The sequence below is a fragment of the Crocodylus siamensis genome, chromosome 1 (genome assembly GCF_052110815.1).
Source record: "Crocodylus siamensis isolate JL-2025a chromosome 1, ASM5211081v1, whole genome shotgun sequence".
NCBI classification, from domain to species: Eukaryota; Metazoa; Chordata; order Crocodylia; family Crocodylidae; genus Crocodylus; species Crocodylus siamensis.
In genome coordinates, this window is record NC_143395.1 from 101,731,334 (window position 1) to 101,749,625 (window position 18,292).

General features: G+C 42.3%; 1 protein-coding gene across 1 annotated transcript in view; it reads right to left on the bottom strand.

Annotated features, from left to right (window-relative positions):
• Positions 1-1,146: 1,146 nt before the first annotated feature.
• The window catches only part of SAMD3 (sterile alpha motif domain containing 3), a 66,452-nt gene continuing 49,306 nt past the window's right edge, over positions 1,147-18,292 (bottom strand). The window contains exons 7-10 of the mRNA XM_090031445.1: positions 6,613-6,816; positions 6,056-6,227; positions 3,820-3,902; positions 1,147-1,838 (exon numbers count right to left, since the gene is read on the bottom strand). Coding sequence (XP_089887571.1) covers positions 1,554-1,838; positions 3,820-3,902; positions 6,056-6,227; positions 6,613-6,816 — 744 coding nt within the window. The 3' untranslated portion in view covers positions 1,147-1,553. The remainder of the gene's footprint in view (positions 1,839-3,819; positions 3,903-6,055; positions 6,228-6,612; positions 6,817-18,292) is intronic.

The window sequence follows — 18,292 nt, forward strand, 5'->3', positions numbered from 1 at the left end:
AACATCAGCTCTTAATAGTTTGAGTTTAGCTCTGACACTTACCACCACCTTCTCCATCATAGTACTTAGGGCTTGGACACAAAATGTTTACACTACTGTAACTGCCCTTTCCAGTGCCATGGAAAAAAGAGGAGCTATGTAACATGCATCTTATGCATGTTCAGTGTAGACTACGAAAAATCAGGGATAAATCCACAGTGTTGTGTGTGTCCGTGTTGGTCTGCAGCCTAACCCAGGGTAGCAGTTTCTTCAAGGCAAAAAAGCTATTACTTCCTTACCCTACTATCAACAGATGCTGAAACAGCAATATACTATGCAGAGATGCAAGTTATGCTGGGTGTAACCAAGTTGTATATCCAAGCCCCCAGGTATATCTGCAGAACCACTAATCAAAAATGAAGCTTTGGAATTTTCCAGGCTACTTCAACTTCCTAAAATTAATGCAGGGACAACAAACTCAGGAGATCCTGCATAAATACTTTAAGACAGCTTTAATATCATGGAATTCAAATAAAGAACATTGTCTTTGTTTCTGCAATGAAATGGTAACATTTTGCTAGCTACTTCCATTTTTCAACCACAGAAACTCCAAGGAAGCAAAGGCTCTGAGAGTTAAAAGAACCACGCTGGGCCATAATGTGGAAGATGATGCTGGTCACTATTGAGGCAGCCTGGTCTAACACAAAGACTCATCTCCACATAAACTGGTCCCTGCACACAAATGCTGACATGCGTTATACCTCAACTGTGCAACAAGAGAAGAGTGGCTAGATTGTACCCTGCAAAGAGGAGAAGTGAGAAACAAATCCAGAGAGAGAGAGATCTGTCTGCTGATTTCAGCTCCAAAGTACTTTTAAGAAACATTTTGTAACTTAGAACTTTCATTTAGTTGTTTCAAGTGCAATTAATCAGGAAAATAAAGGTAAGTTGTGTCACATAGGCAGGGAAGATTCTTCTTCTGGCTCTGGCCAAATTATACTATCCACAGATCCCGGGTCTGCAAATTAATCGTCAGACGCAGCACTTTTTAAATGGAAAAATACTTATTTATAATACTTTCAATAACTATTACAGTGAAACCACATTACCTCTTAATTGCAAATCTTTAACTTGTATCACTTCAAGGAAAAACACCCACATCAAACCATGAATCCAAATGCAAGGAATATAAACAACTGAGGCAGTAAAGTATTAAAAGTAAATTAGTTCACTAGTGAGTTCCTTACCTTTGACTTAATCAAAACTTGATCCAAATGGAGTAAAAAAGCTCTATCAGAAAAATAATGCACAGTTACAGTGAACTATAAAACTATTTTTCTAACACAAAAAATTATCTCGAATTTTCATTTAAAATAATGAAAATGCTCAGGTTTTAAATTTTAAAAATGACAGCAGCCCATACAATAAAAAACAGGTATTGTAAAAACACAGCTGTATTATAAATATTCATACACTTCCACTGGAAAGATGTACACTGACTTATCTTCACAACCAAAGATTTCTTTTGACAGTGCTCCAAAGGCATTCCCCTGAGACGAGTATCACATCTGTTATCAAACGGTCAGACATTCAGGTTCTTCTAGTTCTCTCTTTACCTTCACTGGGAAAGACTGCGGACATCTCACCTCAAAGATCAGCGACTCCAGAAAGTTAAGTGTGTTGTGGATCTTTTCTGGACACTGGATGTCAAACACATGGAACGCAGCCAACAGAGCAGCCAGTGCCATTGTACAATCATCAAGCTGAGCCAGTTTCTCTTTTTCTACATACAAAGCAAACTCACACGTATTAACATTGAACGGGTTTTTCACTTCCAACACTGGTGTCGAGACCTTCACCTGCAATAGAACAAAAAGCTGTAATTCATGAGGATTGCCAGTTACATTCATGTTCAAGAGGTGCTTTGAAATTGGTTAATAATTCTGTGGGTGTTTGAGACCTTTTGCATCAAAAGACACTAAGTAACATAGGCCAGGGTTTTACAATGAAGATAGTGAGCTGCAAAAAGGCCAAGGGGAGGATTCTAAGAAGTTATGCACCTAAAATCAAACTTAGGCAGACTGAATCCGAAATCATGATTTTAAAAAACCCTCACTTGGCAATTATGGAGGTGTCTAAATTTACTGGACAGTTCCCTGTTTGCCCTGGAAAGTCCCCCGGGCCGCTACAATTTCCCTTCTGTGCTTGCCTAGAACTGGTCCAGCTGAACAGGCTCCTGGCTCTTACTGAAGCCCCACTGAGGTAGAAAAACAGGGCAGATCAGACACACTTGCCCAGGATGAAGTTGGAGATTCATCAACCTTCTTGTCTGAAGTTGGGCCATAGCATAGAAAAGAAGACAAGACTTGGGAGCTACAGGAAAATAAGCAAGAGGGTGTTTCACTGCAGTTGGATGCTGAGATCATGCAGCTGGGAGGGGTGAGGTCCTGGCTTCAAAGTTATTGCGGGGGGGGGGGGCGGGGAGTCTTATCCAGTGAATTAATGTTAACTGTATAAATAGTGTTGGGAGCAGAGGGCTCTTCTTCTCAGCTAGGTCCCAACCACTAGGATACATCAAAACCACTAGGATACTCACACTCACTCTGCCCCACTCCCATGGCACTTTCTGCTGGGGCCTAGGCTGCAGCTGGAGGCATACAGGATGTGTCCATGAAGTGTTCTATGTTGAGCCCAGGTGTCTCACTTCACTGGACTAGTTTAATAAGTAGTGTCAGCCTTTTTAGACTCCAAGTCTCCTCCACAACTTCACTGAATTGAGTGATACCCTATTTCAAAAACTAAGATATTATTACAGTGCTTACCTCTTTGTACATGTGTTAGGGAAGTAGATGGGGGGAGCAGCAAGCCAGGGGCAAGAAAGCATGTTCTTTCTCTACGGGAGCTGAGCAGTGTAGGGAAGGTGGCAGGGTGGAGGAAGAGAAGGAGGAGCAGCTGGGCAGGGAAAAGCCTTTGCTTCCTTCCTCATAGAGGGGCTAGGCAATGGGAGCCAGGGGAGGGAATGGAGAGGAAGGAAGAGCAGCTAGACAGAAACAAGACTGCTCTTACTTCCCTGCACAGGGATTGGGCCATAGGGGAATACCTGGACAAGGATGAGTTTGCGGTCATCCCTGTACACCTAGGAGCACCCTTCAAAATATTTCACAGCACCCTGGTCCCATCAAGAATCACTTGACTTGCTATTCGATATTCCATTTCCTTCTGCCAGGTGTGTTTTAAAAAGGAAACTGATCTCTACTCGATACCTTCAAAGATTGCATGTAGATGCCTATACTTGGGAGAGGTTTGGACTCTGAATCCTGGGTGGGATTCAGGCTCCTAAGCACCTGAGTGGTGTGGGATTTCAGTTCAGCATTTTCTGTTTGCCAGCTTTAGGCAACTCCCCACTCAGTGTGAGGCTTTTTTGGGTCACCCCTTTCCTCGTGCACTGCATATGCAGCGTAAGCACCAAACTCTGGGTTCTGGATTCCAGTCTTTGAGTGCAGTACCTGAAAGTCTTTACTTAATCAAGGCTTAAATGACTGACTCTTAAGCAATTAGTGACAGAAAGACAACCAGAACTATAGACTTGGTCCTCTAATCTTAGTACAACATCACATTCTTCCTTTAAATGTCACTTGATGATGTGTGATGTTATTAGATATCATACAAGAGACATACAAAAAAAGTCCTAATCACTGCAGCTGTCCCCCACTATGTGACACAGGAGGGAGGGTAGGGAAGGGAAGGGAAATTTAATTTAGGAGGCGGAGAAGGTGGGAAAATGCAGTAGATTTTGTCTGCTTGGAAATGTAACTAGCCTTCACAGCCACATTTAAATACCTCCTCATTCACAGCAACAAACAGACTGGTGTCATCTCCAAAGGCATCTGGCAGCAGTAAACAAGTGGCCGTCATTTTCATATCTGTCAAAGCAAAGGTTTTTACTGAACTACAAATGAAAGCTTTTCGATACCTTTGTGGAAGAGCAGACTGATTTATGAAGTAAGAGCTGTAGGTTATAAAGGTGGTGGTTAAACTCCTCACTGTATCCATGTTCTTGGTTACGAAGTTATTTGAAAAGTAAACTGCAACCCTTATATTGATTTAAATGTCTCCAGTGTCTGTCCTCAGCTGTGCCATCAACATACCACTTTCAAAAAGGCATAGAATTTCATAAATCCACAACTAATGATACTCAAAAAAAAGTATAGTATAGCGTTCCAGATCAGAGAATTAGCTGCTAATTTTTAATCGTGCTAAAATTAGACTACGAATGCAATCCCCTATAGAAGTCAGTGAAGGAGAAGACCTAATGGAGTAATCTAGGCCATCTTGCTGCCATGACTGGATTATTCTGCATAGGGCATTTAAAAGAAAAAAAAGGGTACGCCTCACTCAAATTCTCTGCTGGGGTGTGGTGACCCGACAGTTCAGGCATCTTCCAGAGGCATCAATTGAAACCCCGCTCTGGGCCCATGTCAGATGCTGCACCTAGTCAGCTCAGTCTCCCCATTCAGACTGGAGAGTTACAAGCAGGCAGATACAATGCGATCCACAATAATGGGCTACAAAAACTGGCGCGTAGTCACCCAAGTACTTCAGTGGGCTCAGCTAGATCTCTGACTTTTGCTTTTTCGTTTGAATAAATGTTCCAAACAATACACTTTTCCCTCCTAATTTTCAGAGTTATTATAAGCATTACAAGTATTGTAACATACTCCATCCATAGTTTTGATACAAAAAGTGAAGTGGTCCTTCAGCCTCACTTGAATTCTTCCCTGGTGGTTGTTGGACCTGATCTAGGTTGGGAAAATTAGCATAAATTCAATTTATCAGAATTTTAAACAGTTTGTTGTCATTGTATAGACAGATCAGTGGTTCTGTCAACTGAGGCACTTATCAGAAAATGCCAGCTCTTAGTTTTCTGCAGGCCAAAAAAGAGTGAAAAACTAATAGAGCAGTTTCTTTCTTGTAAAGGACTCAGAAAGCCCATGACTATGGATTTCTATTTGAAATTTCAGGACTTATCTTGTGAGGCATATCTGTAAATCTAATGGTGCTAACATTGCAGCACCCTTGAAAATACCTAAAGGCACCCCAGGGTGCTGTGGTACCCTGGTTGAGAATCACTAGTATAGACCAAGCTTTAGGTGGCCTGTACAGCCTTTACTGAACCTCTTCTAAACCAGTTACCCCTTAAGAATAATGTATAACCCACCTCCCAGTTTTACCAAGACCTCACCATTTAAGGAGTAGACATTGAGAGCTTTGGTATGTCATTTAAATAAAACACTTTTGAAAATTCCCTACACCTTGCCTCAGGTCAACATGGGAGTATACCTCTAACACAGTGTTTCCCAACCTTTTCCAGCCCGAGGCACACTTACATTAACAAAGACAAATGTGCATGTACCAGGATCCTGCGGCCTGGCTACACTGCTCGCTTCTTTTCAAATGGTTTCATCACAGGGAACCATGAGCATTCAAAAATATCCCCGAGCATTCGAAATGAAAAGCCCTGAGCATTCAAAAATATCATACGGTATTCGACAATATCACATTCTATCACAGAGTTATTAGCCCTGTTGTTAGCCAGTAATTTTCTTTCCATTATTTCATCAGGAACAAACCTCAGTCATAAAAACAATATCTTAGATCATGTCTCTTTCGTTTTTAGGAAAGAGGTTCTGCTATTTGGTTTTGTCCAACAGATGCCCCCCTCTCTGTCCATGATTCCTCTATGATACAAAAAGGCAGTTTCATATATTTGGAAATATTTCATTTCTTTCTTATTAGCCAAACATGTTATAATAGTTATTTTACCCATTAACATTTTTCTCTCCTTATCTTATTAGAAAAACATGAGTTTGGTATCTTACTCATTTTATTAATATTTTCCCCTCTTCATTGATTAATAGGTTTCTTTTGTTTGATATTTCTCTATCTTGTGTGTGTTTTCAAGAAGGCACCAGACAGTTTTAAAACAATGTTTCTACATTATCCATAAGAGCTAGTCTAATTACTGTAACACAATTACCTGCTACAATGCTTAAATACAGAGCCAGTTTATACTAACATTTCAGAATGTCTTCCTCCATGTGCTGTTTTAGATTTTCTTGCAGCATAACATTAATTGGATTATTCCTCACCGAGTACAGAGACAATATGTTTTCAGAATACATCTCCAAAATCTCAACTGTTTTTTTATAAATATCCATGTGTGTCAGGAGGTGGAACTCCCTAAAAAGCTAAAAAGAAGAGAGAAAAAGTCCATTTTATCGAAGTATTCATAACAAGACGAAACAAAACTGAGGCTCAAACATTGATGACTGGGTTAATAAATCAGGATTATACACTGACAATGTTTTTTCCGTTTTTTTTTAAATAGTAAGTATTTCAGGCTTCACCAGAACACATATAATATCCAGTATATTATAGTGTATAGCAAGCTTAACATGTAATGGGCAAATGTTTAAAAATGATGCAGCAATATGAATTTACCATGGCATTAGTGGAATAGATTGAGTAATGATGGATGCGTTCCTGGCAATGAACAACTGACCTGGTGACATGCTGCTTGTTTATATTTCATGATCAAATGCAACATTGCTATTGAGAGACCTATAATACTACCTGATAAGGACACCTTAGAAAAGGAAACAGGCACAGAATTTCTTTCAAAGGTGCCTTATTATTAATCATCTTTCTTCGTATTCCTAATGTCATATTCATCCTATTATCAACTTCTTCCCAGTTCCTCTCTGTTTTCACATATTCTTGCTTAAACCAGTTAATGTGTTCATTCATCTCACTTCCTTCAAAACAGGCAGGCTCCTCCTGTGAGATATAAAAAGACAGATTTTTTTTTCTACAAATTTAAATAGACCAGATGTAGCTTTGTCTGATGCAGGATGTAAAACATGTACAGAGGCAGATCCAGAGGGGGTGCAGTGGCATGACTGCATGCCTCTGTTGGATTGGAGCATACCATGGGACCCTCTGGGAACTTCTTTAATTCCCTGAAGCAGGTGAAAATCCTTCCTCTTTTTCATTTCTTGCTCAAAGGCATGCCCCATCCTCACTCCTCTCCCTCCCTACTCCACTGCCTTTCTTTTTCCACTACCCCGGGGGTGGGGAAGCACCAAAGCCATTTTTGTCCCTGCAAGGAGGCTGGGATCAGCTGGGGATGGGCACAGCAGCAGCACCTGCACTGAGACAGGACAGGGTGGGGAAAACTATCTTAAGTCACCCTGTTGCTGCTGTCCCCTCCCCAGCTGAGCCCAGCAGGGTCTGGAGCTTGTCCGCCCCCAAGCAGGGGAGAAAACAGGCAAAGGAATGGGGTTGGTGGAGGGACCTTCCTTGGAGCAAAAAGGGAAAGAGAGAGGGGTTTTCATGTGCTTTAGGGACTTAAATTTCTTGGAGCCTCCCATGGTTTAGTCTGCACTGGTAGGTGTGGAGGAAGCTGGCAGCAGGGGTGCAGTCACCCTAACAGCATGAGTTGCTGCTCATGCACCTCCCTTTGGAAATCCTGGATCCACTCCTGAACACGTACAATATATAAAAATAGTATGGTTTTTCATGTTTATTGTGCTTCAGTCTTTGGATTTAGTATGTAACATTTATAAAGTATAAATTAAGACAAAATGTCTTGGCCCCAGCACTGCAAACTTAGATTCTGAGATGCGGACTAGATTTCCTTTCCCTACAGATTACCATTCTTAGTAAATTTTTTCCATCTAAAATTATCCTCTTATTGATCTTTGTGCAATCCCACTAATTTTCCTCAGGTTGCACAGACGTAGCCTATTAGAAATATGTGAATGATGTTATTAATGATGTACTCTTACACCCTTTTGAATGTTGATTCTTTAACACTAAGTAAAGGATTTTAGTCAATAGATAAGACCAAGAATATATGGAAGAGATGGGACCATTGTCCCAGCTCCTACACAAATAGGAATATGGGACTAGAAGGGGCCACCTCAGCTATTCAGTCTAGTCCCATCCACTGGTGTTCTCAGGTACTCATTTGTCAGATAGTAGTTTTCATTTGAATAATCCCACTGATATCATAAAATCATAGAAGTTGGTCGGAAGGGACCTTGTAGATCTTCAAGTCCGACCCCCCGCCTGGGCAGGAGAAAAAGACTGGACTCAAATAAGTCCAGCCAGGTAGTCATCAAGCCTCTTCTTAAAGACCCCCAGGGCAGGAGCCAGCACCACTTCCCTAGGAAGTTGGTTCCAGACCCTAACCGCCCTAACTATGAAGTAGTTCTTGCGGATGTCTAATCTAAATCTACTCTCTAATAACTTGTGTCCATTGTTCTTTGTCATGCCAGGGGGCGCTAGGGGAAACAGCGTCTCCCCTACACCCTTCTGGTCCCCCCTAGTGAGTTTATAGACAGTCACCAGGTCCCCCCTCAGTCTTCTCTTGTGAAGGCTGAACAGGTTTAAGTCCCGCAGTCTTTCAATGTAGGGTCTGCCCTGTAGTCCCCGGATCATGCGGGTGGCCCTCCTTTGGACCTTTTCAATGTTGTCCACATCCCTCCTGAAATGGGGCGCACAGAACTGGACAAAGTACTCCAGCTGTAGGCAATATCAGTAGTATGACTCACACAATTAAATGTTTGCTGGACCAGTCCCAATATGATTAATTGAATGAAGAAGTAGTTGTTTGTGTACATCTGCTCTCCAGAGGACCACTACACTGACATTTTTCATTAACTTCTCAGTGTCTATATTACAGCTTTAAACCAGAAAGGAAGAGGGAAACCACCATTCTTATAGCAACCACGAGTTAAATAATTTAATTGTTGATTTCTGCGGCATTATTTATTTTGAAGGTGTAGGCATGAACTAACAATTTTCCTTTAAAAAAATCATTACAGTCCCTGCCAAGATTATAAAGCCTGTAATTACTAGGCAAAGACGCCATCAGAATAAATATATGTAACAAATCTTGAATTACTTAGTTTTTGTTAGAGGAAACCAGTGATTTTGCCTGTCGAAATGACCCTGGGATGCATATATGGAAAAAGAAGTACTGGTCAGATAATTCACTCTTGGGCTGCATTTATACTAGTACCCCACTGGCACAGCTCTGATGGTAGGAGCACAGTGGTGAGGATATTTGTTTAGGAAGGGCATGGCTTAGGCTGGATTATGCTGTAAATTCAAATATCTTACTGACCTGATGTTCCTGACTGCTCCTTCTATGATGTTTAAAACAAACTTACCAAGTACATCATGAAGCCAGTGTTTATAATGTGGCTGCACTTCCTCAGGCTAGCTCTAACAGCCACTGGAGATTTTCAGGAAGTGACTCAATAGGCATTGGCATGGGATGGTTTAGTAAAGCAAATCTTATACAGAGATGATAGCCCTTGAAGGCCCTTCCAACACTATGATTAGAAGTATCTGAAATGCTTTTAGAGCATTTTCTTAACAAACACACTCCAGTTGAAGGGGACACTTTTTGTCGGCATACGTATATACATTGGGGCATGTTAAGTGCATTCAGTACCAGCTTGTGCAACACAATGCAGCCATAGTGCAAGGACCTGTGACAAAATTACACCCTCCTAGTCAGACATGCACATGCATGATACACAGAGTAGGACTTTTTAAAACAGCAGTGATTTTTACTTTAAATTAAAAACCACAAGTAACTGTATGCAAATGTCATCTCCAACATCAAGTAGCATTGATGTTGTGTATGGTTCTTTTGGGTCCATTTCCAGTCTCCCTGCCAATGGACTACCAGTTTGTTCAGCCACCTGATCTTGCTGCAATTGCTTGTTTCTGGAGAAGGAAACACCCTCAATAACCCACTCACAAGAGATTCAATCTGGCATGGCAGGACTACAGCAAGTGGACCGTGTTCTTAGAAACAAAAGAGTAAGATTAGACCTTTACTTTATTTTATCACCACCCACACCTATCAAGGCAAACACAGCTAAACTGATGACTGTGGATCCTTCTTGCAATTTTGCTGTGCAGTCCTGAGCCACTTCCTTTACTGACTTCAGTAGCTGAACTACACTTACAAATATTCATAACAAACAGCAGCAGAAATAACACAATGCCTTAGAGTAACTGCAGAACCAAAGAAAAAGCTGATACAGGACCAGCCCCATTCACTTCATTCATGCTTGTCATCCCTCTTGAACTGGTGGAACTGGCAGAGCAAGGAAGGCTTTAAGACATTCGACATAAGTAAACACGAAACACTTGTACGTAAGCTAAGGGACTCCTAGTCTATCGGGTCAAGTCCCCTGCATCCCCTGGCTATTGTTATCTGAAAGAATCCTCCATATTGCCACTTTAAACAGTCCTCCAAATGCCACTTTAAACAGTCACATGCAACTACAATGAACAACATCCAAAACATTAGCAATACCTTTTCATATACCATTGTAAAAGGAGGGGAGATGAGGGCACTGCCAATGCCCTGTCACTGCAATAACAGGAAAGTAGTTAATACAGCAATTCCCAACCTGTGGCGTGCATAACACCAGTGGTACACAGATAACCTGTCAGTGATACACATTAACACATTTATTATCATTACTTTATATGACAAAAATTTGCTGGTCGTACTTAAGGTTGAGCTGAAAAATTTGCTAGTGGTACTTAAGGTTGTATTGTTTTAAATTGGTGGTGCGCGATCTGTCAGAGTTTGAGAACCACTGAGTTAATGCATGATTAGAAGATCCTAGGAAAAAGACTGTCTATGCAGCAACCCATTCCCCCCCTCCTCCCCATACACATATACACCTCCCAGCAGAAAAGTTCCCTCTTGGCCTCAGATTTGGCGATAAGCAGAAGAACAATACTAGAAACCTCTGGGTTACTAGTACCAGTGGGATCATCAGCACCCCTCAATCAAGAACCCCCAGCCTTAGCTGTTCCCAAAATCCCAGTATCTCAGAGAAAGGTGAAATAAAAGCCAGCAACACTCACGAAGGGAAAAAAGTCCCATCCTGGCCCCAAGTGACAGTCAGCAATGCCCTGGTTACAGAGGCCTTCCACACTGCAGAGCTATATTGTACAGTACAGCCCTGGGGGCCGCAATTACACGACTCCACATCTACACATGCTGACTGGTACGCCAAAATTTCCCATCCTACCCATAAACTTAACCAGTTCAGTCTTAGGAAGAAGTACACTGCTTGCCTCACACTCCACCACTCTCTGATCATTAGAAAGCTTTTAATTTCCAATCTAAATTTATGGTAGGTAGTGTGTAGCTATTTGACCTAGTGCCACTGTTGTTTTTCAGCCCTAAAAAAACACCCTGTTGTCTTCTCTAATATTTGACCCATGTTTGTAGTTTTACAGAGTGATTGTATTCCCTCTCAGTCTGTTTTGCTAAAATAAACAAGCTGAGCTTCTTTAATGTTCTTTCATAATAAAGGATTTCCCTTCTCTTAACTATTTTAGTGGAACTACTTTCAACTTGTTTCAAAGCATCTCTTTTGAACACAGACCTGAACTGCATACTATTCTAAAAGGGGTCATAACAATTCCTTGTACGATGCTGTTAGGTCCTCTTGTCTCTACTGTGTGCAGACATCCTAATGTTCCTTAGGATATTGTTCTGGTCTTTTTCACAGCCGCAGGATACTGGCAACTCCTGGGCATCCTATGATTAATCAGCAAGCACTCGCCTCTCATAATGAAATTGCATTACACTCATTAAGTGCTGTTAAAGTTAGAACATCCTGTGAGCAATCATATGTTAAGGGTTAATACTGTTTCTTGCCTCCACAGCTCTGACTTGCCACAGAGGACTGGTGAGCAGGGGCATGGCTAGGAGCCAGGACATCCATCTCTAACCCTGCTCTGGGGTAATGAGGGCAAGGGAGGAGGGAAGGTGGGAAGGAAGCATCTTGGGCTGCTGGAGGATTGCAAATTGCTTGTTTTATCTCAGTAAAGCAGACAGAAGTTATCCTAACATGAGCCAGGTAGCACAGCCCAGGTAACCCTCACCTGAAGTGGCATAACTCTGAGGTGCTTGGGGGGCAATTAGCATGAGTTAAGGAGCTTTAATGTGGGGATGCTCACAATTTAAGTATCCCTAGTATGGCCTAAGCATAACATGTAACTTCACCCTGGGCTGCATCACCAGGTTGAAACCAACACATCGAAATTGTAAACTGTACAGGCGATCCTTGCCATTTGCAGGGGATACGAGAACATATCCCCCGCGAGTGGCGAAATCCACAAATAAGGCACTGCGTTCATGAATGCAGAGCCCCTGGTGGCTAGGGTGGGGCATGGCTCCGGCGGCTCTGGCGGGAGCATGGCAGCAGTGGTGGGTGGTTGCAGCAAGTGCAGTGCTCCCGAGATGTTCCTGGAAGTGTATAAAGTGTGTTTAAAATGCGGGTTCAGCAGCCGCAAATATTTCAAACTGCAAATGCCAAACCCGTGAATAACGAGGGTTTCCTGTACTTCTAGCTTAGACAAGCTACACTCTGCTATCCAGATGTATGCCCCAAACCATGCAACCTACAAAAACCTCACATTCAAGAAATGATGAACTTGACTAAAAGGAACTGAAGAAAACCCTTGTTTAATGTAGGTTTGTCTGCACTTCTGATCCTCCTATCCTTTCAGACCTAGCTAAGAAACATGTATAAAGCACGCTAAAGTGTTAAAATGCTACAGCAAGGAAATACAACATTTACCAGTGAAACACCAGGCTGGTTTTTAGGGCTCTCACTGACGTGGTTGTGAAGCTCTCAGCTCAGTGCACAAAGGCAGCAACACACAGACATGCCTGAGCCTTTTAGATCTATGTATTTATCTCCTTTCTTCTAACCAAGCTATTTAAATACAGATTAGTTGATACCCAAAGTAATCTATCCTTCCATCACCATGTGCTTTAATTCCAATTGATATTTAATGAAGAGCGGCACATGTACATCAATCACCAGTAGATCAGGCACTTGAGACTCCACTGCCATGTTAGTTTATCCAGTAATTGTTCTCAGCAGAGAATCATTACAGGAGTGCAGCATATTGAGCTAACACGTGCTGGTAGATCAATAGATGCTTTCATAGCCTAATTTGCTAAAAGTATAAAGGGGGAAAAATGATTTCTTTACACTTGTTCAGTATTTTTAAGTAGTTTTATTCATATTGTATTTGAGGGTTTTGATAGATTAAGGGAAATCTAGCATTGTTTAAGGCATAAATAATTTATAACCATACAAATTTATTAAAGTCTAACATCAAAAGATTTCTTCTGTTACAAAAATGTGTTAAACTTCATGCTTGCAGCAGAATATGTTCTGCATATAATGACCTTATTACTGAAACAGCATATTTCAGAATATTTTTTCCTATACACATTTACCAAATAAAGTCTTACCAAGGAAGAGCAGTGAACAAGTCATTATATGCTGTATGCTTGAATAAAATGAAATAAGAAAATCTTAAACTTTCAAAGAACTACATACTTTACCTACACATGTCTTCCTTTTTCTTCCAGCTTGTTACAAGATGACTTACAGTAAATGAAAAGAGAGGCAAATGAAATGAAAAGTTATTTCAGTAGAAAAGTGGCTGCCATTCAGTAATAAAATGAGCCCTTTATAGCTGCATGTACCAACTACATTGACTTAAATTTTTTTGATGAATACGGTTTGAACACAATTTGAATTCTGTGACAGCCATGTCCAGCAGTAGCTAGTTGGCCAGCAAGAATGGGAACAAACTTAGTTTATAAGTTGCATTTTAGTCTACTGAATTAAAATCTAGGGAAGACTCTAGGTCATCTATACACCATCAGTCAATTAAGCTGGTAGCATCCCAAAAGAATTTTAAACATGGTGCCATTTTGCAGCAAAAATGAGATCAAACTAGGTCCCTATCAGATGTTATTTCCATCAAACAATAGGTAATATCACTTCATAGAAACTGTCATGCCATGTGACCTGCTTCACATTGAAAGGACAGGCTATCCAGAAGGGAAAAAGTATCTTGATAATTTGCTCTGCCAGCACTTGCCAGTCAGGGGAGTTAAAAAGCTGTTGCCAGGGGTTGTCACCTGTCTCTTCAGCTGTCCGGGAATAAGTCATCACCTGGGCTTCCCCTCAGTAAAGAGCTGCTCCCCACAGCCCTCGTGCAGATCTAAGGAGACCCAGGAGAAGGGCAGTGGGATGGGGTGGGGATGGGGGTGGGAAGGAAGGCTCAGCAGGGTTGGAATTCTTCAGGGACCTTATTAGGTGCTTCTTTGTACGTGCTTATCCTGCCCCCAAATTTCTGAACAAATTCCCTCCCCATCTCTCTCTGTGTCAGAGAAGTAAAGCATGTCACTTAAGTATCTGTTTAGTCCTTGGCTTTCATAGAAGTGCTAATGGCTTCTTAAAGCAGCAGACTTGGGGGTGGTTGAAGAAAAGAGGAGAGTGGCAGTGAGTCATGACCAGGGATCCTGGTTTTCTCTGATTTTAAAAAAATCCCCAATTTTTGGTTAAAAAAAGTAACCCCAGATCCACATTTTTCGATGATTAAAATGAACCACCATGTATATATCTATATCTATCTATATAGTCATATAGATATCTATATCTATCTATATAGTCATATAGATATCTATATCTATCTATCTATAGCTATAAAAATCTATCTAATAGATATAGTTATAACTATAGCTTATTAGATATGGCTTATATATCTATATAGATAGATAAATATCTATATTTATATCTCTCTATCTGTCTAGATAGATAGATAGACAGATAGATAGATAGATAGATGTGGCATTTCATTTTAATCATGGGAAAATGTAGATCTGGGGTTACTTTTTTTAACCAAAAATTGGGGATTTTTTTAAATCAGAGAAAACCAGGATCCCTGGTCATGACATCTCCTGCTACTGGGCTCTGGGGCAGCAGTTCAGCATGATTCACAGCGATTTCTCTTGCAGGAAGAAAGCAGTCTACCCTGGAATGCTGGTGGGCCCGGGCAAATACACCCTATGTGTGAGATGCCACATGTTCAAATTAAAGCTTAATAGAAAACAGCTATAAACATGTTCTACATTTTTCCAAGCAACGATTTTGAGACTCTGTGGTCATTTTTATGGTTTGTTGGCTACTTTTATTGTATATTAATTACTTCGCACATGCAGCATGTCTAAATTTATTGTGCAATTAACCAGTAATTGCACAATCGATGTAATGCGTCAAGGGCCTCAGGGAAAACAACTAGACACTGCCAATCGGCCCTATCTTTATTGCAATGCGAAATTAGTGTCTCCAATTCCTAATAATGGCATATTTCAGTTCCTCTGTCATGGCTGCTCAGCAGTGGGAAAGAAGTGACTTGGTAATGGTGACAAGTGCTGGCATAGGCCCAGCATTGAAGTCTGTAGTGCTGCTGCCCTGTCTTGTGTTGTCTTTGCTGTCTCACCTTGCAGTCACTAACTTTTTCCCAGCCATCAATGTCAGTGAGGGCTCAGAAGATTTCTTTCAAGGATGTTTTAAGACCTTGTGCAATCAGGGCACCATAAGTTCAGTTCCAGTCAGTGCACATTTGCTATTCATCACATCTGGATGCCTGGTAGGCAGTGTCAGCGCTGTCAGCACTAGGGTTGGCATTACTGGCATTTGAGCACAGCATGAACAGGAACAGCAGATGAAGGCCTTGCTGGGGATACGGTCCTCCTAAGGTAGAAGAGATGCCCTGCTCATTTGTCAGCAGACTCAGAAAGCATGTAGCATGATGCACCCGTAATCCTACTGTTGATAGTAGGTCTCTCCACCTCCCCTCTTTTCTGAATGTCTGAATCAAAAAAATGGATAACTAGGAAGCAAAAACTATTTCTTCATCAGAACCGGAGTAATTTGGAACAAATATTATATATAATCAGAAGAAATCTTAAAAGTCAGCTCTCACTCAATTAGTGTCATGTAATTACCTTCTAGAGCCAGATGGATGCAATAAAGACTAGACAGGTGTACCAGCGCTAACCACACATTTTAAAAGAGTTTATTGGCAATTAATGATTCTTGGTCTGCAAATTGTCAAATTGACTGAATAGGCAAATAAGATGAATTTTGTTTTGTTTTTATTTCTTTGTTTGTTTTTTAAAGAGAGTGACAACCTGTACTTTGCACCTTATATTAACATACAAGCAGTGGAAATTGCATGCCCTGAAAAAAGAAAGTCATAACATAACAGCAACCAGAGATCTGATTCACAGATTCATAGATGTTAGGGTTGAAAGCAACCTCAGTAGTTCATTGAGTCAGACTGGCTGCCCTGGGCAGGAAAGAGCATAGGGGTAAGGCGACCCCAGCTAGGTGCTTGTCCTGTCTCCTCTTGAAGATCCCCAGGGTAGGGGACAGCATCACCACCCTTGGAAGCCCATTCCAGATTCCGGCAGCCCTTACTATAAAGAAGTTCTTTCTAATGTCAACCTAAATCTGCTCTCCATCAATTTGTAGCTATTGTTCCTAGTTACTCCAGAGGGTGCCCTAGTACATAGAGCATCTCCTATTTCCTGCTGCCCTCCTCTGATGATTTTATAGGCAGCCACAAGATCACCTCTCAGCCTTCTCTTGCGAAGGGTGAAGAGATCTAGGTCCTTCAGTCTCTGCTCGTAAGGCCTTGCCTGCAGGCCTCTGACCATATTTTTCATAGACATTAGGGCTGGAAGGGACCTCAGAAGATCATCAAGTCCAGCCCCCTGCCCAAAGGGCAGGAAGTCAGCTGGGGTCATAGGATCCCAGCAAGATAAGCATCCAATTTACTCTTGAAGGTGTTCAATATATATAGGTGAACCACCTCCGCTGGCAGACTGTTCCAGACCTTGGGGGCTCGGACAGTAAAGAAATTCTTCCTTATGTCCAGCCTGAAACGGTCGTGCAGGAGTTTGTGACCGTTCGACCTCGTCATCCCTTGGGGCGCTCTGGTGAACAGACGTTCCCCCAGATCCTGGTGGTCACCCCTGATAAACTTATAGGTGGCCATCAGATCACCCCTGAGCCTACGCTTTTCCAGGCTAAAGAGTCCCGTGGCTCTCACCCTGTCATCGTAAGATCTGTTTTCCTGACCTCTGATCATGCGCGTGGCTCTCCTCTGGACTCTCTCAAGCTTCTCAACATCCGTTTTGAATTGTGGAGCCCAAAACTGGACTTAGTACTCCAGCTGCGGCCTCACCAAGGCCTAGTACAAGGGGAGAATAACGTCCCGGGATTTGCTCGAGAAGCATCTATGGATGCAAGCCAGCATTTTGGTCGCTTTACTAGCCGCAGCATCGCATTGGAGGCTCATGTTCATCTTGTGGTCAATGATGACCCCCAAGTCTCTTTCTTCTGTAGTGCTAACCAACGTAGCACTGCTGAGCCTATAAGGGTGCTGCAGGTTTTTCCTCCCAAGGTGGAGAACCTTGCATTTTTCGGTGTTAAACACCATCAGGTTCTCGTCCGCCCATTTGCTGAGCTTGTCCAGGTCAGCCTGGATCACCCGCCTATCTTCTGGCGTGGATGCTTTGCCCCAAAGTTTGGTGTCATCGGCGAACTTGGCCAGTCCACTCCTGACTCCAATGTCCACATCGTTAATGAAGATGTTGAACAGTATGGGTCCCAGGACAGAGCCTTGAGGGACCCCACTGGTCACAGGGCACCATGATGAGTGACTGCCATCAATCACAACCCTCTGGGTCCGACCACGAAGCCAATTTCCCAGCCAGCGGATCGTGGTGGAGCCAAGGCCACAACTGGCCAGTTTGGCCAAGAGGTGATCATGGGATACCAGATCAAAAGCTTTTTTGAAGTCAAGATATATGACATCAATCTCTTCTCCCTTGTCCAGGTGATAGGTCACCTGGTCATAGAAGGAAATGAGATTGGTCAAACAAGACCTACCCGCAACAAACCCATGCTGGCTGTCCCTTAGAATGTTAGCCTGGGCCAGTCCATCAAGGATGGCCTCCTTAACAAACTTTTCTAAGATCTTCCCCAGGATAGAAGTCAGGCTAATGGGCCTGTAGTTAGCCAGATCCACTCTCCTCCCTTTCTTGAAGATCGGCACCACATTGGCCTTCTTCCAGTCTTCGGGCTCTACACCAGAGCGCCAGGAGTTTTCAAAGATCCGTGCCAGGGGCTGGGCTATGACGCTCGCCAGCTCCTTGAGTACCCTGGGGTGCAGATTGTCAGGGCCAGCTGACTTGAAGGTATCCAGCTTCTCAAGGTGTTCCTTCACGAGGTCAGCATTGACGGAGGGTAGGGGATTCCCCTCACCCAGATTTCCCTGTCCCATAGCAGGCATGGGCATCCCGTGTGACTGATGAAAGACTGATGCA